This window comes from Pyrgilauda ruficollis, unplaced genomic scaffold (assembly GCF_017590135.1).
Source record: "Pyrgilauda ruficollis isolate IOZ18807 unplaced genomic scaffold, ASM1759013v1 scaffold212, whole genome shotgun sequence".
NCBI classification, from domain to species: domain Eukaryota; kingdom Metazoa; phylum Chordata; class Aves; order Passeriformes; family Passeridae; genus Pyrgilauda; species Pyrgilauda ruficollis.
Window position 1 is genome coordinate 20,095 of NW_024520540.1, and position 25,193 is coordinate 45,287.

General features: G+C 40.4%; 2 protein-coding genes across 2 annotated transcripts in view; one reads left to right on the top strand and one right to left on the bottom strand.

Moving 5' to 3' along the window:
• Positions 1–20,527, bottom strand: part of METTL14 (methyltransferase like 14) — a 38,896-nt gene extending 18,369 nt beyond the window's left edge. Inside the window, exons 1-2 of the mRNA XM_041468165.1 lie at positions 20,402–20,527; positions 16,470–16,540 (exon numbers count right to left, since the gene is read on the bottom strand). The gene's annotated coding sequence lies outside the window, so the exon portion shown is untranslated. The remainder of the gene's footprint in view (positions 1–16,469; positions 16,541–20,401) is intronic.
• Positions 10,292–25,193, top strand: part of LOC121353939 (neurotrypsin-like) — a 31,222-nt gene continuing 16,320 nt past the window's right edge. Inside the window, 6 exon segments of the mRNA XM_041468164.1 lie at positions 10,292–10,570; positions 10,572–10,648; positions 18,340–18,478; positions 20,376–20,554; positions 22,078–22,228; positions 24,877–25,055. Coding sequence (XP_041324098.1) covers positions 10,392–10,570; positions 10,572–10,648; positions 18,340–18,478; positions 20,376–20,554; positions 22,078–22,228; positions 24,877–25,055 — 904 coding nt within the window. The 5' untranslated portion in view covers positions 10,292–10,391.

The following is a 25,193-nucleotide window of genomic DNA, read 5'->3' on the forward strand; positions in this document are numbered from 1 at the left end:
GTTAGCATGGACTAACATCATACTCTTATTTAATGTCTCTTTTCTCCACTCTTTCAATGAAGTACCTAGATCTACCTCTTTAGCAATGTCTTTATAAACTGGTACCTCAATACTGGAGCCTATTTTGAACAAGAGACAGTAACCCAACACACCCAGTGACCGCAGCTGGCCTTGATTTTGTACCCCTGCCTTAGGCTGTGTCCCCACCAGAAAGCAAATCTGACTTAATGAGCCTACTGCAAAAACACCACACCCATCAATCTGTACAAGCTCACTGTAGCAGCTCCAATTGAGTTTAAAAATCTATTGGAAGGAACTAAGTAGTAGCAGAGCGTCTATCAGGCAAGCACTGCCTGTCCTTAGTAAGCCCACAGGCATCCAGCCAAAACAGAGCCTTCATAAACACCCTGCCACTGGCTGTGGATAATTTGCCCGGCATGTGCTGTGATTTCACACTTCATCTAGATCAAGTTGCACTGCCACTTGATCCAGCCTGGGACATGTCCTTTGTGATGGACACAGAGCCTTGGTGTTGGAGCTGCTGCCCCTGCACCAACTTTATACCTGGTTGTGACCATTGACAGCAATTTTCAGAGACTCTCTAACTCCTTTGCTTTTGAATGGCATCGTATTTCATTCTACTTTTTCAGCAAGAATAAGTGACTTACACACAAAAGTTTAAAAAAATTATAAAATATTTCTAATTCCCCTACATGGAAAAAACTTATTTAATGGCCTGAACTAAACATTTTTTCTGGCTTCCTCACAGGCAGTATCCAACATTGCTGGAAGAAAACCAGCAGGACTGTAGCAGAATTAGAGAAGCTTTTTGAACAGAACTTTGTTTTGCTGAATAATGTGAATGGGTCAAGAGAGGGTTTTAAGACCTTGCACTGGATTTGTTTAACTGCTGGGAATAAAAATAATTTCTGCTTTTAAAAATTCCTCTGATCAATATGTTTTGTTCCAGAAATGTCACAAACTACCAAACTTATAGTCCATATTCTTAATTCAAGATATCCTGTTTACAGCTATACACACTTGACATTAGGAAGCACTTCTTTAGGAGACGGTGATCGAACACTGAGCAGCCTCCCTGGAGAGGGCATCAATGCCCCAGGCAACCCGTCAGTGTTTTAGAGGTGTTTGGACAATGTCCTTAACAACAGCCTTTAACTTTTGGTCTGCCCTGAGGTACTCAGACATTTGGACCACATAACAGTCTGGTCTAGTTTATTCTGCTCTACAAATTCAGTGTGTTAATTTGTATTGCAAAAGATAAGACTTGGCCTTTTTACATTTCTTCCCTCAAGTCCCACTTCATTTGGAGACCAGGCAAGAGGCTTCTCACCACATTCAGAGAATGCTTTTCAACAGAAATGTCTGTGTATATGCCTTAAAATACAGCATGTAAAGAGAGGGTGGTGTGCAGCTTTATGTTGCATAGCATCTAGCCCTGTATTGACTCCTTTTCACTTAGACACTGCCCCCTTAGTGAGGCAGGAGTAAATCCCTAGTAATTATACAATTCAGTGTTATTATCTGTTCTACCACTGAGCTGAATTTGATCCACTCAAGCGCAGTACAGATCTATTGACATGACATCTCTTGGCTTTACTGTTACAAACCAAAGCATCCAAGTGTGAATTGGTAATGCTTTGAATAACAGAGAGCCATATTTCTATACATCTCAGTGTTCACTGACTTACAGACGTAACTCGACAAGCACCGAGATCAGAAAATATTATGTATCACTTTCCTGCTTTCCCTGTGTTTTTCACACAATGCATTAAAATAATATTGCCAGTTTTCTCTTACAGCCATAATCTGTGTTCCATCATGCTTGCAAAACAAGCCCATTCATTTTTATGTTTACTTGTGCTACTTGTACACATGCTGTGTCTCAGAGCTGGTTTGTTTGTGCTGACTGGCAGTAAAGAAGACTGAATGATACTGTACAGAATGTGACAGGATATGGCAGCTTTGTACACTGAAAACCTCCTGTGTCTGATGTCTCTGCATTCCAGAAAGCTCATCTTTATGTATTACCTGTCATACTCTGTACTTTAGTTTTCAGTATTATTTATTGTCTCCTGGATACCTACACAGCTAACTAAATGGGAGGTATGTTATAGCATCAGCATGTTATTTGTACAAAATATTTTAAATGTTTTTAAATATAGCCCTGAATTTATTGTTTATCTTCTTGTTACTCCAGAATATAGCTTGCAGGGAAATCTTAGAAAAAGGAGTTTTTCACTTTTCCTGGATCCTAGGAAATTTAGAGATAAATTCAGGAAAAAAACCCCACATATAGAGAAAAAAAAAAAAAAAAAAAAAAAATAAGTGGGCACATGGACTACACATCATTGAAGTAATTTCCCCAGGGGAGTGGTGGATTTTCCAACACTGGACACTTTTAAGAGTGCTGAACCATCCTGTCTAGGTTGTGCTTTTGCCAAGAAAGTTTGGATCAGATGGTCCTTGAGGTCCTTTCCAACGTGGTGTTCTATGATCCTGTGATTCAAATAGCAAGTCCACCTCCTATAGCTCCCAGCACATGTTACATACTTGATTTGTAAGGGCTCTGCTGAAACTAATGGCAACATTCTGAGAGCTTGTTCCAAAACAGAGTAATAATCATAATAAAGCAAGGAGAGGTTTGAAATTTTACAATTGATAAAGTTAGCAGTACTTCTACTTCGGACAACTGGACATTTGGTCTGGTAGAATTTAATGACTTACCTTGAGGAGGTATCTGTGTAAAAGAACAATGTTTAAAAGTCTAAAGTAAAAAAAGTAGAGTGTAGTGTAATACAGCGCTTATTCAAAAAATAAATGGAGTGCTAAGCAGATCAATATGAAAACAGAAGTCACTATCTATGTTTTATATAGCTGTACCTATAGAAAAAATAGGATTCTTCATAATCCAATGGGCTTAATTTTAATTTTTCCTTTTACTTGACATATCATTATGTCAGCCAAGATGGCTAAGTATGAAAACAGTAAGTTGGAACATGTAATTCCACAGAGCCATCAGATTATCAAGCAATAGCAATGGGAAATCACAATAATAGGACAAGAGGGATCTGAGGAGATAAGAAAGTCAGAAGTAAAGACAAATAAGGGAGGATTTAAACAACAATGACGATTACAAGAAAACTCTTTGTTTTGCCAGTAGTTCCAGCAGTGGAACTTTCCTGCTTTGCACCCTTGTCATCTGTCACCCTTCCCACCTGCATCCTGTGGGAGCGAAGGCAATCTAAGTGCCAATGTCTGTCACAGGTCTGTGCAATGCCAGCACTGATCTAACTACAGGAGACTTAAATCAATAGTGCAAAGGTAACTGATCCCACCTGGCACAGAAACTCCTCAAAACTGTACACAGGATCCCCACCTTATTTACTTTAAAGCAGATGTGTCTGCATTGTAAAATTTCAACTACATTGTTGAAAGGAGGCACAAATATCAAGTATATCTTTGTGCATCACTTTATAGCAATCAATGTGAAATGATTGCTGCAGCTCTGCATATATTTGTGAAAGGAAGCTAGGAACTACTGGGATCTGTATTTTTTTAAATGGTACCAATATGGGCAAACTAAGGCATGTATTCATAATGCACAATATCTTCCCACTAACATGAGAAGATTCACTGGTTTCAATGAAATTATTAACATATACAGCCAAGAGACCATGGATTATAAACACTCATCAATATATTCCCCTCCTTAACAGTTACACTTCTCAAATAATTCAAGTAAAACAAAAGGCAATTTGAAATTAGTCCTCATGCTTTCAATACAAACCAATAAATCCCAGTCTCCCTGAGTCAAGTAAGTATAAACTGTTTTTTTGGCTTTCCCTTCAGTAAGCATATGTGTTCCTTTGAAAAAATAATAACAATATTCTTATCCAAAACTATTATGAGAGAAGAGAATGAAGAGAGAATGAAGCCTCCATCTTTCTCAGAAAACAAATTTATATAAAATAGATAGGATTAAATTTGGGTAATGTTGACCAAGGGTCATTGCATATATGTAAGTTCAACACTAAATTAATTCCTGCATCCCTCTGAAACTCCGCAGAAAAAAAGTCTTTACAGACTCTGTGTGTGTTGCTGTTGGAGGTAGCATAGCAAATAGCAGAAATTACTCTTTCCACTGCTTCTAATGGGAAGGTGGGACTTGGGTGAGGTGGAAGACAAAAACACAAACCAACCCTGCCTGCCTCACTTTCTGTGGTTTGGGATTTTCACTGCACTTACACTTCACAACAATGAAATGCAGAATTCTGAAACAGGTATTATTAAGAAATGTTTTGGAATATTTATCTCTGAGCAAAGAGAAGATAAATGCTACCATTCCAGACATAAATCATTGGAGGGAACTACCTGGATTGTTTGTGAGAGAAGAACTTATTTAAACAAGTACATTTCTAAAGCATTGTTTACCTCAGGGAACCTTCTACACATGAATGTCAGAGGAAATTGTAGAAGGTCATATATCTCAGCTCTGTGAACCAGTTGTCCTCAATGACAGGGGATGTTTTGTATAAATAAGGCTTAATCCTGCTCTGTGGCAGGCTTACCTAATGTTGACTCATTTGCAAGGCCACCTTCTATATGAAAGAGTCCAAAATGTATGTTTTATGATGAATTTATCAATTTTTTTTTCACATTTTGTGTCCCTTAAAGGACTGACTCACTTACCAGATCCCACATACACTCAGGATAGTCAGGTTTGGAACTGAAGTTCCATTTCTTAGCAAAACTCCACTAAGCTTGTTTGTTAACAAATGTGATTTTCTATACCATTTCTTCAAAATATCCTCCTTGGCATATTCTTGCCTCTTTAAATATACTTATTTGTAGGCTGGCTACACAGCCTCCCCTTTCACCCAGTTAACAGACTGCAACATATGGGATGCTGCCTTTACATCCCATCGCGAGCATCTGGAGATAAAGCAGCACCTCTGCTGTATTTCCACAGGCAGGCTGGGGCTCTCCTGCTCTCACACTCCAGTCTCACTCCCCACTCTGCCACATGGCACTGCACACGTGGGATCTGCTGAATGCTCCTTCTGTGACAGGAGCATAAGGAGTGCTTGGAGGTTGCTCAGGGAAGCAATATCAAACCAGGCTCAAACCCCACAGCACTGGGAGTGCATGAACGGGCCCATATGCTGGGCCAGTTGCACGTTCCATGGACACATCCTTTCTCCAGTGTTCCAAACTGTTACTCCCAGTACTCCTGTCACCTGCTTTACACATGCAACAGAAAGTGGTCCCCAGTTTTAAACCTTGTCATTTTAACTGCAGTTACTTCATCGTGTCTGTGGAACCCAGTGTTGAGCACATATACACATATGTATTGAACTTCTCCAGGAAATCAGGTTTCTTATTGCCTTGTTCCAGGAAAACAGGTTCCTTATTCTGTTATAATACGAACTCGGCTCCTTGCACAAGAAAGTACTTAACACTTTAAAAAAGCTTTTCCTGTGATCTCATTACTGTGCACACTGTGTTATGCGTTAATGGAAACCTCATCAATTACCGGCTGTTCAGCTACATCCTGTGCAATGCAGGGTCACCCTATGGAGCTTATATGGAATTACGGACAAAAGGCCTATTCTCTTCCACATAAGCACAAACCCAAATTAATGTTGAGTCAGACTTGGCAGCATTTCAAATTTCTGCTGCCCATGTAGTTAAAAAGAATGACACTAATGAATAAAATTATTTTATAAGAGCGCTGACTTACATCCGAAAAATGTTGACTCATTTCAGCACCCGTTCCATGGCTCATTTTGCACATGGAAGTCTCCTTTGTGTGAAGCCTTGCTTCCTCTCCTAGTCCTGACTTCAGCCTGGTGTTTGATCTCACCCAGTGCCCACTAGGTCATGTGTACAAGTTTTTCCATTTATTCCAGCACTTGATCTATTTGCCCCAGCCTAGTTAATTATATTAAAAAAAAGTACAAAATTATTAGCTAGACAGTAAGGAAATAATTTCATTGTTGTGTCTGGCTGTTTGACTACATTTTCTCTGTTTTGTACTTCTTTCCTGGGGGAATTTTTCACATAGCCTATTGCCTGAAGTCAGCCCTTGGTCTGAGCTATCCCATCTGTGCTGCTGCTTGACACTAACGTGGGCAGGAGGGAATGCAGGAGAGAATACCTTGGATAGGGCTATCAGTGGCAGCGAGACAGGACTGAGTCAGGCCTTTACTTGTCACCAGTATTTTAACTGAATTCCATCAACAGCTGGAAGTGCTCAGCTTTTATAAAATCTCTGCTGACAGCACACTGCATGAGTGACTCAAAAATAAAGGTAAGCAGCTTTACTGAACACAGGAAGAGGCTAATCAGTGAATTTTCTTATTGATTCAAATGGCAGCAGAATTAGACTGATTCTCCAGCGGAATTTTAAAAGCTGGGTATTAAATTTTTGAAATGCAGGACTACTATTTTTGCACAGTTAACCCACACATCAGATATTTTCACCTATTCACATGAACCACTCATTGAAAATTAGTCCTCTAATAACCTGTATCCTCACACGATGCAAAATCAGAGCCAGCCACAGGGAAGAACTATCAAGTGCTTTTAGAAAGCTATTAGGATGAAGGAAGCTCTCCAGTAAGTTTCCTTTAAAGCCTTGCATAATTATGAATAACCCACACTGCTCTGTATTATGTGAATATTTCAATTATTTCCATTTCTTGGGTAACCTAAGTAATCTATGCACGGAAATATGAAGTGGTTTTGAAGTGGTCAGATCCATTCATAACTATGAATTATTTCTTATATTTGTTTTATTAACAGTTTGGTGTTGGGACTATCAAAAATCAATAGAGAAAAAAACAGCCAACCCCATGGAATTGTACAGAAACTAAAACCCATTCCAGCAGACAATTTCCAACTGCTGTTATGGAAGTTGCCAGTGCACAGCACAGATTCCCCAGCTTTGGTCATGAGTGTTGGTCTTCGGGACTGCTGTCAAAACAAGCTAAATACCGAGACTAAGTATTGGAACCATTTCGCAAAATCGGGAATGGGCTTCACCTGGAGCCAGTTCACCCACTGTAATGTCATCTTAATGGATTATTTTCCCTACCAGTCCCAAAAGATCATAACAAGCCTTTGCTTTCCTATAAAAATACAGGCCTTGTTAAACGCAGATTACTGACTATAAATCCCCCAGTACTGCAGCAGGAGTTTAACTTGCAGTTTTCAAAGATTTGTGATTTTTCAGCATTTTTTGCCTTTTTTTCCTGAAAAGCTGGATGCTGTAATTTCATAACCCAAGTTATATGTAACACCCAGATTGATTTTGAGGTTTCCAAAGAACTACTTGCCTATTTTCCTAACTAAGAAAACATATTTTTGCTTTCCTTTTCATTTGCAATTCCTTATTCATTTGCATTTCCTTTTTCAAAAGCAGATGAACTTGTGAATGAGTTTTCAACAGTTTTGTACAACAGAGAGAACACTTTTTAAGGTGGCTAAATGCAGTAAGAGCATTTCATATCTGGCATCTTTCTAAAGCTATATCAGAGTAATAATCCTCTGTTTCTTGTTTCCAAATATGTGAAGGTAAAGTCCACCCTTAAAGCATAATACAGTTTTTTACTGTTATTTTAAGTGTAAGAGTCCATTTTAAGCCCAAAAGAATCAAAGTTCTCAAAACCACAGTCTATAAAAGTAACTCTTGTTTTGTCTTTGCTCTTTCCAATAACTTTGGAGTGATTGTGACTACATGTGACAGAGGCAGAAGTCACAGAGATAATGAGCTTCCTACGAGTGTGATAAAAGCAGTCAAGCAGATCAGAGCGATTCTCTGCATGGCACCTGTAAGTGCCAGAGCCGTAGGACAAACTGTGCATGTGCTCACACTGTTCAGACACCAGAGAAACCTTATGGGGGAGACACTCAGAAATGCTCAAGCCAAGACAGAAGCTGCAAGCAAAGTGCAAAGCATACAGCCTGCAAAAAAACCCCCTCTATCAGCTCCAGGATTCCTTAGGAGAGTGCCCCGCCTCTTACAGTGAGTTTACTATCAATGTCTTGAATGGACGCCAGACTGAGTCCCTAATTTGTAAACTGTTAGAAAAGCTTTATTTCCTGTAACATTAACAGACCTCATATCATAGGGAAAGCTCATTTATAGTTTCTAAAACAAATTAAGGTTCTTTCTCCTTATAAGGCCACATCAAAAAGAACAATCATGATAACAATTAAATTCTTCAAGAGTCAGTCTGTACATGTGCATCCTTCCATTAAACATGAACCCTGTCTAGGGAGTGAATCACTATGACACTACTTTTTTTCTTCTTTATGCTTTTTTGGAATTGTAGTTACTTCCAAACCTTTTTCCCTGAGTAGCCTGCCCTCTTTTCCCCCACCTCCTGCTGAGTACCATTTTGCAAGCTCAAGCACAAATACCTCTGCCCAAATAGGTAAAGAAGGTTCATTGCACAGGCCACACACCTTGGGGAGGTGAATGCAATCTGAATACACGAATTAAGTGCCAGGCTCAGAGCTTTGCCTGAAGCAGTTTGCAAGACTCATCCTACTCATTTGTTCTCTTCCCCCTGTGCTGATCAGAACCCTTTTTCTTCCAGGCTACAGAGGGTTGGGAAAAGAGCTTAGGTCAGGGAAAACGAAATATTGTTATTTGATGCCAAAACGTGTTTACTAGGCAAAGCAGGAAACCTTAACCAGCTAGGCTGAGCATGCTTTTAACTGGTCCTTCCCAAAGGATAAAAGCAAGCAACTTGTCATGACAGAAACAGAATTTCAGACAATTTAAAAACAGTCATAATGAGTTGCTTTCAGGCTAGTATCTTGTATATAGGCAAATATAGTCAAATACTTTGAAAACAAATTAAATTCTTGCCAGTCCTGATGGTTTTTTAAATAAGGCATATCCATATCCCCAGAAGTCTCAGCAAGAAAGAACAATCTGTGCGCTACTGTCCACAAAGTGCAACAGACACTATGATAGCATACTTTTCACGTTGCTGTAGAAACCCCAGCAGAGTGTGCTTTAACTTTGTGAGTGATTAAAATACAAACTGTAATGCTGCAATAAAGAATTAACCACAGATAAGCAGAACTAAGATGAACACAGACAATCCCAAACACCACGTTACCTGCTTTCCTTAGCACTGAAGCTGTTTTGTTCTTATAAACAAAAGTAAACTGATAAAGTTGCATTTTGCACCTTTTGCACAGTTTGGAGGTTGCTAAATGAGGGGCACAGTTCACTGGATATGTGAGGCATTCTGCATGGAAACCAGAAATCACCCTCTTTCTTTTAGACTTTTGTCTCAACAAAAGATAGTGGAAATACTCATGTGCTCAGTCAAGAACCAGATTAACACTTCCCAGACAAAAAAAATTAGAGAGGAAAAGGGACCTTATGGAGAGGTGAATCAATAGACTCACATTACAAATTGCCAAATAAAGCATACGTGCTCCACAAAGCAGAATTGGACCTCAAGAATGAACGGCATAGATTAAAACCAGCAGTAAAGTAAAACATAGTAACTAACCCAAACTAACAACTGAACAATATGAGACAAAGAAGCCATCTGACTGACAGCCATCCCGGTGGGACAAGGAAATCAGAGATGTTCAGGTCATGCAGACCTCTGCAGTGCTCAGAAATAAGCAGATTACTATTCAGAGCACATGGGACCGGGATAATGCTAAACCCTCGAAGACATTTCACGGTATTTGTTTGCAGTCCCTTTGTTCCCTGCTAACACGTCTGGGGATTTCTCCATCCCCTGTGCCGCCCTAGACGGCCCTGAGGGCCTCTCGCCCCGAAGCTGCGGACCCCAGGCCAGGTTCTGTCCCGGCTCCTGCTCTTTGTGAGGTTATCGGAGGTTCGGGGAGAGACAGGCACGGGACAGGGCAGAGAAGGTGCCCTGCTAGGGAAGCCCCAAAGCGAGGGGTGGGGTGAGCCTGTGGTGAGACCGCGGGCAGAGCAGAACTCGGAGGGAAGCCGGCGAGGGCGAGGCATGGTACAGGGGTGGTAGCTCCAAGGCTGGCGGGGGAGCGGGAGGGAGCCCCGGGGCCGGGCTCGGGGGACGCATCCCCCTGTAAAGCCCGCCGGGGCTGCCCGAGGGGCCGTGCCCGTGGCCGGGCGCTCCGCTCCGCTCCCCGCCGCGCTGGGCAGGCTGCGGCAGGTAGAGAGCCGGCGGTGCCGGGGCTGCGCCTCTCCGCGCCCCGCTCGCCCTGCCCCCGCGGGCCGGGCAGCCGGGGGCGGGCGACAGGGGTGTGCGGCGAGGGGGATTAGCGGGACGCCGCGGCCCCGCCTTCCCTCCTCGCATCCCGGGCGCGATGAGAGGGGGAGATGGACCCAAGCCGGCGGGACTGGCACCATGACATTCGCCGGCTTCGTGGTGGCGCTGGTGATAGGGGCGATCCCAGGAGTCCGCGGGCCGGGGCAGGTCTCCGCCAGCCTCCCGGCCGCCCGCGCCCCACAGCCCCCCGCCGGCTGCCCCGCCGGGGGCTTCCCTGCGGCCCAACGCCCCTGGGCACCGGCGGCGCCCGCTCTGCCGCGGCGAGGGGCGACCCGGCTGCGTCCCCGGGGCCGGCCGGGGCGCGGCGGAGCGCGGCCGCGCTGACTGCGAGAGAGGTAAGAGGGGAAGGGGCGAGTTCGAGGCAGGGGATGGCGGCGGAGCGGAGCGGGAGAGTGCGAGGGGCTGCGGGACGCGGGGGGAGACAGACACTGAGAGAACCTTGGCCGGGCGGCGGCGTTCTCCCATACCGTACCCGGTTCCCTGCCGCGGGAGGGAACGGGGAACGAGGGGATGGACACCGTCTGCCAAAGTGACAGCCAAAGCTGTTCGCAGAGGAGAGTTAAACTCGTGCATCAGAGGATGCAGCGGAAAGACGAAGGTCCCGCCTGGGTTTATTCCGCCGGTATTCTAATACTGGGTAGGTGAACAGCGTTTCGTAGCTGTGCCATAAGCATTCAGTGGGCTCAGTTTGCCAAGGCTGGCTGGCATTCCTTTTTTGTAACTGGGTTCACTTACCGGGAAGGTATTTGGTTTACAGAAGTGAAGTGGCAGAAAGAGAAATAGAAGGATACTGGCTCCAAAGATGAACTGTTTACACAGTATGACTTTCCTTGCCCCCCCCCCCATCTTAGGATAATGGGGTTCACAAGTTAGTATTGGTGCTCAACAACATCCGTGAGTTGAGCCAAGAGGCTTGTGCTCCCCTCACACACTCCCAGCTGAACTCCCACTGACTTCAGTGGAAGTTTTCAGTGTGTAAGGACTGAACAGCAATTTCAGCATCCAGCTCTTGATCAGCTTTACATTTCATCAGTGTTGGCATTAAATAAATTGATGTACAGTCTGGTTTTGAATGACTTCACATTTTCTCCCACAGTGCTCTGGTATTATCTTCTACCTAAATAAGAATTGTGTCCTATCTATAGCTATACTAAACATGATCAAAAGTAATTTTTGAAATTAAAATGAAAATTCCCTGCTTCATTGTCCTTCCTTTTACATCTTTTCTAATCACACAAAATCAGCAAGGAGGTTGATCATTAATATTACTTTTTTGTTTGTTGTGAAAGCTGACTTTGGGTTGTGAGGGTTTTTTAAAATTAATTTACTTTCAGATGACTGAAAAGGATTCTTATCCTTCTCTTCCAACAGTACCCATAGAAGGTGTGTGAAAAAAAAGCTAGTTTGAGCAATTACACGCATTGGTACAAAATACCCCATTGAAGAGGATATGGAGGCACCACGGTCCCTATTGATCATTTACACATCAAAAAAATGCAGCTTCCAAAGCTGTGTTCCAAGTCAAATGCACTCCTTCAGGATGACAGAATCATGTTATGCAGTACAGATGTTTCCCTGGGAAGAATACCAGGCAGCTGTTGGCATGAAGGAGAGAACAGATACCTTTTTTTCACAGATGAAAAAAAACCCTAGAAGACTTCATGCCCTTTAACTGATCTCACTTTCAGAGAGGGTATACCACAGTTGCTTCTCTAATTTAGCCCAGCATATTAATAGTTTTTTTTAGAATTCTTCAGTCTGGTTCCCAAAATACTTTATGAGAACTTAGTCTAATATAATAGTGAAGAACACAGCAGTTTATTGCTAAGAACCCAATCTTGCACTTAGTAAAGTAAGTATCAGAAACCCCTATAAGTTCAGCATGAAGGGGATTTAAGCAAAAAAAAAAAACCACTAAAAATACTACATGATTTGGGTTTAGCTGTGTGTCTCCAGTCTTTTCAGAATGCTGTTTTGTTCCCCCAGAAAAAGGAAATCCAGGTTGGCCCCTGCTAAGAGGGAAGACACAGCTACTGAACAATAGCCAATACTTTGTAGTGGACAGATCATCTGCTCCTGTTGGACTTGGTGGTAAACTCCAGTGGCATCACCAGGGCCAATGTCTGTCCAAAAGCCTCCATGGGGGCAAGATGAAAGAATGAGAGAATTTGTGAGATGGCTTAAGGTGGAACATGGACACAAATCAAACCATTTGTCCAGAAATAAAAGATTACAGTAACATTCCCCCTGAAGTATGTTCCTTTCTTACAAGAGGCAAAAAGATGCCAGTGAGGCAATGTCATGATGTGGTTGTAGCTAGAGAGGGACAGACTGCTCAGAGAGAAACTCACTGCACCTCTTGCTTTAGTACCTAAGGAAGCCTATACTCATTGTTAGGCACCTGCCATAACTGAATACAATACCATATTCAAAGGCTTAGGCTTACCTGTAAATCTCTGGGTTTTTCTAGCTTAAATATTATGACTTATCTGCAAAGTTAATTGGCTAAACTTTGTGCATGTGCATATATTAACTGTTTTATGTTTAAACAGTAACAATGCATTTTTTTAAGTGCCTTTGCAATTATACTGTACAGTACTAGACTAAAATCAGTTTTACTGTTTAAAATAATAGGTTTTGGTGTTTCATTTCCTTCTTTCTAAAAATATCTGGGTAACATTACTTATTCATGCCTTGAAAGCAAGTAAAAAATTACAAATATATATAAATTATCATGATTAACCAAGGATGCCAGAGAGGGCAATAAATGAATATGAGCATGCTCTCTACACAGAGCCTGTATAAATCCACCAGAATTTAGTATTTTAGTTGCTGCTAATAACAACTTACCTGTGGTGTACTCAGGTTCCAAGAACGAGGCCTGTCTCAGCACCTGGGAGCAGCTGCTGCCACACAATGTTTGTGTGGCACATAGCTACAGTTTTGTGCATATGTTGTCCATGCTATGCTGTTACACATCTAATTTAAAGCACTTTGAATCAAGTGGGTTAATTATTTGCTTTTCTATTATGAAGAGGGACCAATACAAAAGAGGGCAAGTGCCTTTGTCAGAGGTCAGTGGCAGAACTGGAAATAAAGTACACATCTCCAGGAAGGCCTGACTTTAGAACCTTTTCATTAAAATTGCTTTTATCAAAAGGTGATTCCACTAACGTCAATCAAATAAAGGTTCACTAAACTTTTGTGAGAGAAGAATCAAGCCTCAGGCTCATAATTTAAAGACTAGATTTTTATCCCTACCTGTTATACTATAGTCCAAGCAGTTGATGGAATGACTTTTGGGACTTTGTGGTTTTTTTTTTAATAGCTTATGATTAGAACTGAAACATGAATGTCCATACTTTCCTTTTAAGAAGCAGCTCCTCTGGAACCATTCTTGCCAGAGCTGCACTGGGTGAGACCCCTCATTTTCTCCAGCTCTGCCCACATAAGACAACTGCAGTCCTTCAGAGCCAGTTACATTGCTCAGTTTCAGTTTAGATTCTCAGAGCCTTAAACCATTGATTGCTGACATGATGGATCTCAGTGCTGCAGAGGAACCAACGCAGCACATTACATACTCAGTGTATACAATATTTATGAAAGTTCTAATATAAGAATCCTTGAGTATGCAATACTGCTACTGATCCTCAAGACAGTTCTTAAAAAGTAGTTCTGCTGGAGGTGCCCTTTTTCAAGGTTAAAATACCTGGAGAAAATAATTGTAATTTTAGACTAACAGCAGTGGTCAGGAAAGTGATAGACAACAGCATTTATTGATAACAGTGAGCACCATGCATAATTTTGCTGAAGTTAACAGCATTAATTTGTTTAATTTTAGTCAGGCCTGATCCTGGAAGGGAAGTTTCCATTGATTTGAACCGATGTTAAGTTTTACCTGTGCTACATGCAGCTTTTTACAAGTACCTCATACAAACCAGTGAATTAGTTTTATTGTGAAACTGGGATAGACTCTTTTATATGTATTATGGATCATCCCCATGTATTCTAAATACTACAAGTAACAGCGTGATCCCATGGGATAGAGCATGCATCACTGGGAAACCCTCACACTTGATGTCAATTTGGACTAACCTAATTGACTCCAAGACAACAGAGATGAATTGTTAGTGCAGGGCCTTTCTGTAGCACTATTCCACATTGGAATACATTGACCATTAGGGCAGAAATAAAAGTATGTTTTTTTACAGATTTCCAAAATTGAAATGACTTCTTTTGTTTTGCTTTAAATCTGCCATTTCAGAGCACACTGCACCAGGGTGGAAGGCACAGGCAATTTTTACTTATGATTCCTATTTTCCCATCCTACATTTACAGTGAAATTGCAAACCTTTGGTCAGTTGTTTACCAAGAAATTATGGCACACCTTTAGCCAACATCATAAACACTACTGCTGCAGCACTAACACATACAGCAGAAATGGAAGTGATTCCTATCCTATTTGCAATTTGGCTACATAGTAATGATGCTCATTCCCAGTGAAACATAAAATATAAAACAGGGTTTGAAGTTACCCAGCAACTCCACACATGAGAACGTATAGGAAAAGAGGCCAAGCACAACAGTGCAATTCCTTTGAATCTCTTCTGCTTTTCTGAGTTAATTAAAAGTTGGCTGGGTGGTTTTCCTCTCCCTGTTTTCCTGAGTGTCTCATCTTCAGCCTATATGGCAGGTGTTCTGGAGCAAGTCTCAGCAGCACCCACTGGATACCCTTACTTCCTTGCATTTGCAAGTATAACTTAATCTCCTTTCAACAGTGATAGCAGATAGGAAAGACTCTGACTTGGGCAGATACCAGGGCAAGTAAAATTACCAGACTGTATGTAAACAACAGGAATTGACTGTCAGTAACCTCAGCTAAAACAAAATTACAGTAAATGCATTGATACTTTCTGAGTATTTACACTCATTTTTACAAATGAAGGAGTTTCTGTCAAGACAGCAGATTGTATTTTTTAATAACAGGTTGAATTAAGTCTGTCCTAAGACCACAGTGTCTAGAGCTGTCTCATAGGCCTGCTTTGTGTCCTGTGCTCTTGTTTCTAACTACTGTGGGGTCATGTCACCTCTCCTCATCCTCCCTCTTCCTAACCAGTGCTGAGGAGGCCAGATCCATGGGCAGGATCCTGGTCCTGCTGTTCCCTGTTGTTGAGCTTTGTGTTGAGGCAGGGTAGGTTTGACAAGCAGAGGTCTGACACCATATTGAACTGGTGGAGAGCAGAAAGAGTAGATACTACTGCATTAGCTCTACTCCCAATAGGTTTAGTTTTCTTCAGCAACTAAAAGAGCTGAAAAATTATAGCTTAAAAATCTAAGATGCTACTATACCTCTGACTCCAGAAACCTAGAGCTTCCAGTGCATACACTTAAGCCAGACATGTTTTGTAAGAGGGAATGCAGACGCTCCTCTGCAAAGTTGTTGTGCTCCAGGGGCAGCACAGAGGAAGCCCCTGAGGCGCGCGTTCGGGTGCCTGGGATGTTACATTGGAACAGCAGTACACTTAACCAGTGAAAATAAGAATTAACCTGTATCCTTTCAATCATGGTAAATATTAGGTTTTTTGCTTCCTATGAAGTGAAAAAGTGTTTCCTGGCAATTTTACAATGCAAACACTGACTAGCTTGCAATTAAAATATTAACACATAAAGAGATAGTTGGTAATACAGCATAAACACACACGATGGCAGATCATGTTGTTATCCTGCAGTTCCCTAGGATCAATGTACACGGGAAACACAGAGCTGTGTTTCATCATGAAGAAAGAGTTTTATATACTGGAAAGAAAAACTAAGCTACTGTAATGAAAGTCTTGATGTTGAGGTTCTGTTTTATGAGGTATCACTATTGTAACTAATGTATCTCTTGATCTGGTAATATAACTACCAGGTGTCTGAATGCCACAACATTTTGAGTAAACAACAGAGAAATAATTTCCTCATTAGTACCTTTGACATGTTTGCTACATAATTATGACTTGGTCATATGACAGAGGTTGATACATACTTCAAAGTACATATACATTATATGGCAGGTTTAATATTAGCTACATGTTAAAATAGGCTTTCTTTTTATTTCTTTCTAGAATAACTTATCAGGTGAAAATCAAGAATATTTAAAATTGGTTAAAAAATTACCTTTAGCAATCCTCTCGTGTGTTTTGCTGTGTGTACATGACTAAGTTCTTCCACCACTGTCATTGGGAAATCTGTAAATACAGAAAGAGGAGTGAGCCAAATTCTGCCATGGAGACTTTAGAAGAAAATTTTATTCTTCAAGTACTCCCTTATTCAAATATTTGAATAGAAACATTGTGTAATGTGTACTCAGGAAGCACTGTATTGATTTCAGTAGGTGTCATGCAGCACTGTAAGCAATCATGCACTAAAATAAACTTATTTTTGGAGATGACATCTTCAAACTCGCTTTCTGGTATGTCAGGAATCACTTTGCTATGAGTGCAGTTGATGTTTCAAGTGAAAATAATAGTCTATAGAAAAGTCTGGTGAAGAGCAGAAATAAACAGAATTCCAAACTCTGTCTGTCTGTGACACATATAGAAAAACATAAAGAGAAAAATTTTAAAGACAGATAAATGATGTGCAACATGTCTACAGTATAGTTATATTTGACTCAGTAATAATCCTCTCTCAGGAATGATAGCTCACTCTGTAACATGAGTCAAATAAATGTTGTTTGTAATTTACTTGCACAGTAAGTTACTGCTGAGAAGGTAAATAGGAGGCAAAAGGAACACGCCAAGCCAAACATGAGGTTAATTAATTCCTTGAGTTATTTGGCAGTTGTTTGGCTTTGTGGTTTTATAAAATACACAGAACTAAACCCAGGACTGAAGCTGAGAAGAAAAAGTGGATCTACATATTATTATTATTATTATTATTTACACAAAGATGAACACAGAGACAGTGAAATGCAGGCACAAACACTGACTGTCTTCATCCCATTGCTAAACTGCAAACTGGATGATGGTGTAGCTTCTAAGTAGATCACAGAACAGAAGCAGATGGATTAACTGGGATTTCAGGCAATACAAATTCATATATCTGGGCTGTGTTTGATAATTTAACAGATATGTTTCTTGTTGAATTACTGCTCTGTCATGATTTTTTCTGTTTCTGTGTAGTTATCCCTATGACCAGCTTTTTCCCACCTTTGCCAAGGGTACTTGGCTATCTTCAACAGTAGATGCATCAGACATCTCAAGTAAAACTACTGCAATACAAAAATTCAAAATCTGCTAATTTTATTAGATTTCTGTGCTCTGTAGCTCTCAAGAAGCACTCTTTTCCCTCTCCACTTCTTTCAGACAATTCCTTATGGTTTTTAGCTTGCTTTGTCTGAGAGTTTGGTAAAGACCTCTCATGAATTAATAGAACTACATGCAGTGTTTTTCTGTCTGAGAAAAGTATGAACAAATGCATTCTTTGGCTAAAATAACTGCTGTCATCTATGACACACATAATGTAACATGGGTCAGAGCAAAAGCTATGCAGTCCATGTGGTTATTTTCTGATTCCCTTAAGGTCAATGGAATTTTATGAAAGATAAAAGTATAGCATATTTTATACAAATATATATACATATATATATATATACACATATATATATATGTATATATATTTATATATATATACATTCATATATATGTTTTGCTCCTTTGGGTAGAGGAAATCACATTTCAATAATTATGTGTGTATAAATACTTTGTTAGATCTTCAAGTTATAGCATCAGAAGGATCAGAAATATGATGTAGTTTCAGTATGGGAAGAATAATGCTTTCCTCATGTGCAAAAAGGGTTCTGTGAATTTGTGTATCATTGTATGAGAATGTTAGGTGTGCCAGAATGTTTCTTGGAAACAGCTCAGTATCCATGAAACAAGAACTCAGGGAAAATGAGGTTCAGAGTCTTTTGTGTGGGATGCAATTAACTGAGCAAGAGTATCTTGGAGGTGTAATTGTTTTATTTTTAATTTTTGGTAACTAGGGTCAGTGAGACTCCGGGGAGGCAAGAATGAGTTTGAAGGTACAGTGGAGGTTTATTTCAATGGAATCTGGGGAACAATCTGTGGGAGCCATTGGGACAATAATGATGCAACAGTTGTATGTCGACAGCTTGCACTTGGGTAAGTTTCAGTTCGAGTAAAAATCAATCAACTCATTTTCATGATGTTTCAGTATAAAGGACAATCTGCTTTGTAAATCCTGAGGGCTTTTTGTGTTTGATGATTGCTTTTTCTGTTTGAAAGTGTTTGAATGCTGAAGTTGATCTTCCCAGAATACTTTGCTGGCTTCAGCTGCATTACACTTCAAAGAGGAAATCAGTATTTCCTCAGAAAGCTAAAGATAGAACCTGCACAGGAGCAGACTGTGGCAAATGCTTTGCTTTCAAAGTGAAATGTGTGAATGGGGCAGCAAGCTTCAACAAACTGCTCTACTGGACATGTGGGAGATGCCCACAGGGACAGAATTACGTGGTCCAATCCTGATCGCACACATCTAAGTGTCAATTAACAGCTCCAGTGAGGTTATTGAATCTATAACAATGTAAATGTGGCCAGGATTAGACTCTACATGGGCTCCTAATCACAGGAAAATTCCTAATTCTCAGGGGCAAGGGGTTATCCTAGTAATCACCCATTGTAGTATGGCAAATGACACCTGGAACTCATCCTACATTTTTGGCAAATGGCAACACTTCAGAGCTACAGCCATACTGGATAGGCTGAAAATCCCTGCACTGTCCTTGCTGACCACTGCTTCCCACTGCTGCCAGAATGGAGTTAATCAACAGCACCCTTTAGCATAATTTGGCTGCCTTCATTGCCTTTCTAACATTTCTTTCACTCACATACCGAAGCACGGGTTTTGCTTGCTACAAGCAGTAAGGGGCTTTTATAGCAGACTTGCACTGTGACATTCCTAATGATTAATCCACTTTTTAAGACTGCTAGCCAGAACTAAATCTAAGCTGATTTATAATGTTCAATACTAATCTGGACACACCATGCCAACTTATAGAAATATAAGGATTAGATGAGATAAAAGTTCAGCCATCTGGAGGCTGTGATTTTGCTTATGACTTCAGCTGTCTACGTGCAGTGGCTCCTTCCCTCATTTTCATGTGAGTCCTATCTGCTTTCTATACCCTGAACATTTCAGCTGAACGAGGCCACTGCTAGCAAAAGTAGTTCAGCAATACGGGTGAATGGTTTTGTCTTTTCAACAGAAATGGCTCAAAGCTGAACCCAGGCCAAAAAAGCCTCAAGCAAATAGTAGCTAAAACTTTGAGCTGTCTTGAATGTTTCACAGAAATTTGGATCTCTATACCAACCCACAAGGTACTACTGGTGCTTTTCAGGTGCTCCATCTATCTGTTCCTTCGATATCACCATATCTGGGCTTTGTTTTAACTTCATTGTGCTTTGCAAGGAAGAGAAGATGGCTCTATAAGTGTTGCTGTAGATTCAGCATGAGAAGGAAAGAGAGCTGTTTATAAAATGTTCTGGGTGGATGGGAATGGCTGAATTGAGAAAAATGGATGGGGGCCTGATCTGATGGGATGTGGGGTGGTTGCAGTGCCCCATCATCACAGCCACAATACATGGCATTTATGGGCCAAGCATGGTATGTCTTCATGGAGTAAAGGACAGAATAAGGAAGAAAGACCTGGTGGCATTACCCCTCCTGGGACTGTAACTGCAGTGGGCTGGTACTGTAGATTCACCTATGGACTGTGGAGTCTGTGTTGATTTCTGTAGTTAAGAACTGGGAGAGCAGGAATGTAGCCGCTCTGCAGCAACACAGTCATTGTACTAAAATATCCCACAACAAAATGGTGAGAACTGGGTCACATCTGTTACTTTTCTTTGTGCAGAAGACAATGGCGAAACTGTATGAAAATGTGATGAATTTACACTACTGAAAAAAGCCCTTTCTTTTCTACTCCAAGATTTATATTTGAGAAAATGTTCCCTCTTCCCTTCCTCCCACTCTGACACCCTATCCTGATTATTTTTACAGGGAAAAAGGTACAGCAAAACACATACCCTTTTCTGGATTAGGCCTTATTCCTGTTTTCTGGAGTGAAGTGCGTTGTCGTGGTGATGAAGAAAATATACTGTTATGTGAAAAAGACACCTGGCAAGATGGGACATGTCCTCAAAAAATGGCAGCTGCTGTCACATGTAGCTCCTCCCTGGGTAAAAAAAATACATATGTTTTTATCAAGTCCTTGTTTTATTTAAGTAGAAGTTGTAATAACTCCAATAATAAAATTAGAAAAAGTGTTAAGATTTCTTGGAACAGATTATACAGATTTAATAATTGCATCATTATTGGCTCCAAATACCTCAAGCAGCACCTAGCTTACTTAACAACTTTTTACCTTTCCATAATTAAAAACAAATTGCTTCTTTCAGATGTAGGTTGTGAGAAAGAGTAAAGTAGCAAGAATCTCTGTCTGTAAAATGAGGATTTTTCCCTCCTTTTTTAAAAATGTCACTTAGGAAAACAAGTATCATTAATGTTTTTAAGATATCTGATATTATTTTAATCAATATGCTAACCAAATGGGTAGGCATGCCATCAGATTTGAGATAGTGCTGCCTCGAGTGGAGCTGGGCTGGCAGTGCTGGGGAGCTGGCAATGCCAGTCTCTTCAGCTGAAATGAAAACGTGGCTGCAGCCAGTTCTGTGCTGCCTTTCTTCTCCTACTAATGTTTTTAAGTGGCTTTTCAAAGAAAATTTTGGTCTTAGAAAACTCTTGAATAGAGGGAAGGAAGGATCTTTTCGAGCTAGGAGACAAATTAAATAATGAAAACAAGAGAGTTTTTGCCTAAAGAAACTGAAAATTATAAATGCTTTCACATTTTTCAGGTTCTATTTCAAATAGCCTTTAAAAATATTTATACTGCCCCCACCCCCCCATATTAGTGACACTCCAATATGAAATTGGAGAAATGACCTCAGTATTGTTGTTTTGGGGTTTTTTTTTAATAACCAAAGATTCCATAGTAGCATTAATTGGTTGGAGAGTTACATAAATACTACTCAAACTTAAATAACTGGGATGTTAGATATGGTGGAACTTTAAAATAACCTTGTTCATATTACAGCAATTATGGGGTTTTATATGGCTTTAAACTGTTTCCATTGTTATAAAGTTATTTAGCAGTGATGCTTTCAAGAAAGTTTCTTGGTTCACCAGAAGAGAGCTACTGATTTTAAAAGACTGGAAGCAAGCAGGGAACAATACTTGCACAATTCAACTGAGACTCCACTGCTCAAAGAGATTTCAAAGAGATTTCACTGTTCTGACTGCATTTTCTAATGGAACGAGAAAACCCAAGGATTCATTTCTGTGTCCATCACTTAATTTTTCCCTCTTACTTCAGATTTTACCCGATTTTGCTCTTGTGGAAAAGTAGCTCTACTGACTGATTCAGTATTTGGCCTTAGAACACTAAGTGTCTGTGAATGCTGTGATACTTAGGTAATTCAAGATCAGTAGGGTTACTTGTATGTGTAAGCTTTTTCAGCTACTGAAAGTGGAGCATAAAGGAACTCACTTTACTGTCAGGTTTTCCATCTAGTAGAAAAAAGAAAATGAGGCTCTTGAGTGATGTCAGAGAAACTATCAGAGAAAGCCATCTTCCTCCCTCTTTACTATCAGAATGATATTTTAGGACATAATGACCTGTTCTATATCCTGTTTTTTCTCCCAGGCCCTGTCTTCACTCCGATCCGGCTGGCTGGTGGGAGCAATGCCCATGAAGGAAGAGTGGAAGTCTACCATGGTGGCCAGTGGGGCACAGTCTGTGATGACCAATGGGACGATGCAGACGCTGAAGTTGTCTGTCGGCAGCTCGGCCTTGGGTTTGTTTTTCTACAAGTTTGCTATTCCAGCAGCAAAGCAGGAGAGTTATCAGACCCTCAGCTGAAGCTAGGAGAAGCGTAATTGTAAAAAAAAAAAAGCTCCTTTAAAATCATACTAATATACTTTGGAGCAGTAACCAAGTTTATTTATAGAAGATTCAGGTACAGTGACATCAATTTCAGTTCCCTGGAACCAGTTTTCAGTGTCATATGATAGGGCGAATTTTGTCTGGCCAGACAGATGAAGAATGTCTCAGAATAAATGTTAACTTTATAGTGAAAACTCACTATAATTCCTGTAAAGTTTCAATCCAAACCACCTGTAGGCAAAGAAATTTTTGACTGTTCAAATCCTTACAATCCATTTTACTGCATTTTGACAGCCTCCTGGCTTTGGCACAAGAACTCTGCTTAGTCAGGAAGGATATGTTTCTTGGCATGCTTGTGAGATTTGTTTAAAACACGCATCTCTGAAGATTGTCAGTTTGCATATACTGAGCCAGAGACCTGTTTGAAGTTTTGACAGTTAACCTTGTCAGTGATTCTGTCTGAACTAAGCATGGTCCGAAATACAGCTACAGCAGCAGAAAGGGATTTTCTTGATTCACTTTCTTAAAAGCCAGGGGGGATTTTGATACCCCACAGAAGATAAGTACTGGTATTTGCAGAAAATGATGCAGAGGTGGGAGACTAAGAGGAAAACTGCTGGACCAGAGAGGAAGGAGATGAGGACAATTGGGATGGAAGGCCAGGAGGGTTGAAGAGGGAAAGCACTAGGAGCAAGAAGCAGAGAAGATGCTGGGTTGTATCCCATGCAGGAGAAGGGGATTATGTCTGAGACAGACTGGATGAGAACTAAGCAGGTGACTGCAGAGGAGACTGGAACAGAGATTGCCTGTTCAAGCCTGCTGGGACTACAATGAAGTGAATTGAAGGTACAAAGTTCTGTGGCATTAATGGGTGATTCCCAGAGTGTACTTGTGTTGTGACACAAGTCACAGGCCTTGGGCTGCCCATGCCACCCAGATTAGCTCAGAAGGATGAGAACTGTGGACTAGTTAAAAATATTGTAGATCTCCTGCTGAGCCAACATAGGAACGAATATGCTTCTCTGACATCAGATTTTTTTTTCCCCAGCTTATTTTATGTTGTATTTCTATATTCCTGTACATTTTCAATTGGGAATACCTAATGGAAAGTCTATCTTCTTGCAGGCTTTTCTTGCTTTTGAATTGGGCTGCTATTAAGAGGTTTGGGGAGTTACAAAGCCCTGATTTGCATTTCTGTATACTAATGACAAGTGTAATGCTCTTAGCCTGCCTCCTTCCTGACGACACTCAAACTTTTTATTACTTATATTTAATCATCACAACCTGCACAAACTGATGCTTCTAATTTGATTTGTTTTTCTGAGTAAATCAATTGTATTAAGATGGTGCTAAACCTGCTAAGTCTTTTTGAAATATCTTTAGAGATTTACAGAATTTCTCAAGTAAGCAAGATGTTACAACAAACATGCTAATTAATATGAAGTGAAATCAACTTACCAACAGTGGCAGTAGACCAGTTCTGAAGTACTAAAAATAATCCAAATTTGCATACTGTTAATCCATCTGGAAACATGCCAGAAATTGTAAAAGTAAAGCTTCTCAGTAAGTAGCTTCCCACACCCCTTCAACTTTTCTGTAGCACTCCTGCAAAACTCCAGAATATGAAGCTACCATTAATAGATGGAAAATAATGGTATTTCGTTTTGTAAAGAATTTTTGCTTGACAGAAATTCCCCTGGTTATAATGATGGGATGTATTGTCTCTGCCTAACTCCAGAGACTCTTACTGGAATATGGTATAAATTGTAAAAACATTCAGAGCAGTCCATCATTATCTCTGATTTCAGCCAGCTGAATAAGAGTGAATAAGGATTTTTTCCTTAATATTTTCTATACATTTCTGCTGGCATTTTTATCAGATACACTGGAAAAACAAGATTTTTTTTTAGTTAATTTAAACTAATGCTTTAGATAGGTAAATCATTACAGTCCAAACTTTAGACATTTCAATCTTGCCATTTCAAACTAGACTGAATATAGGAACAGAGAAAACGTTGAGTGGAAAGAAACCAAACCATGGCAAACATTTATATATGAAAGACATGATATTTTAAATAGAATTGGAAAAATCCTGATAGATGATAAAGGGTTAAACACTGCATAATTTCTGTAATTCTAAAACAATGGAGTGTTTTCAATCAACGTATTTTTTGTGCTCAAAATCCATTCTGCTGACAGAGAAAATACCCCATTACAAGGCGAGTCATTGGTCTGCTTCCTGTTCTTATTTCTATTGCTGATGGGTGATATGACACTTGTCAAGCCACTTAAGATCTCTTTGCTGTGGTTTCCATGGGACTGAATAGGGAACAATCACATTTATCAGGGTATTTGAGGAGAACAGGTGAAAGTCACCTTAGAAATATATATTGGATTATTTTTACTATATATAGATATTAAATGAGTATTGAAATTAGAATCCTCATACCCAAGCTGTTAATCTGTAATCTCTCCTAGGAAAGTTGAAAGTCAAAGACACAGGAAAGGAAAATCTTCAGCTTGCTTCCTTCTGACTGGGTGTTCCTTGCATTTCTACAGGGGTGTTGCCAAGGCATGGAGCCAGGCTTACTTTGGAGAAGGCTCTGGCCCCGTGCTGCTGGATGAAGTACAGTGCACGGGAAATGAACTCTCGATAGAACAGTGCCCAAAAAGTTCCTGGCGAGAACACAACTGTGGCCACAAAGAAGATGCTGGTGTTTCCTGCACACCTCTCACAGGTATTCCAGTCATCAATCATGACAGGAAAAAATGAGACAGAGTTCACAGCTCTGGAAACAACTTCGAAAGTTTGCAGACTTGCAGAGGCACAAAGCCAAACCGGGTGCAGTAGAGGCAATATTACTGATTTTGCTTTA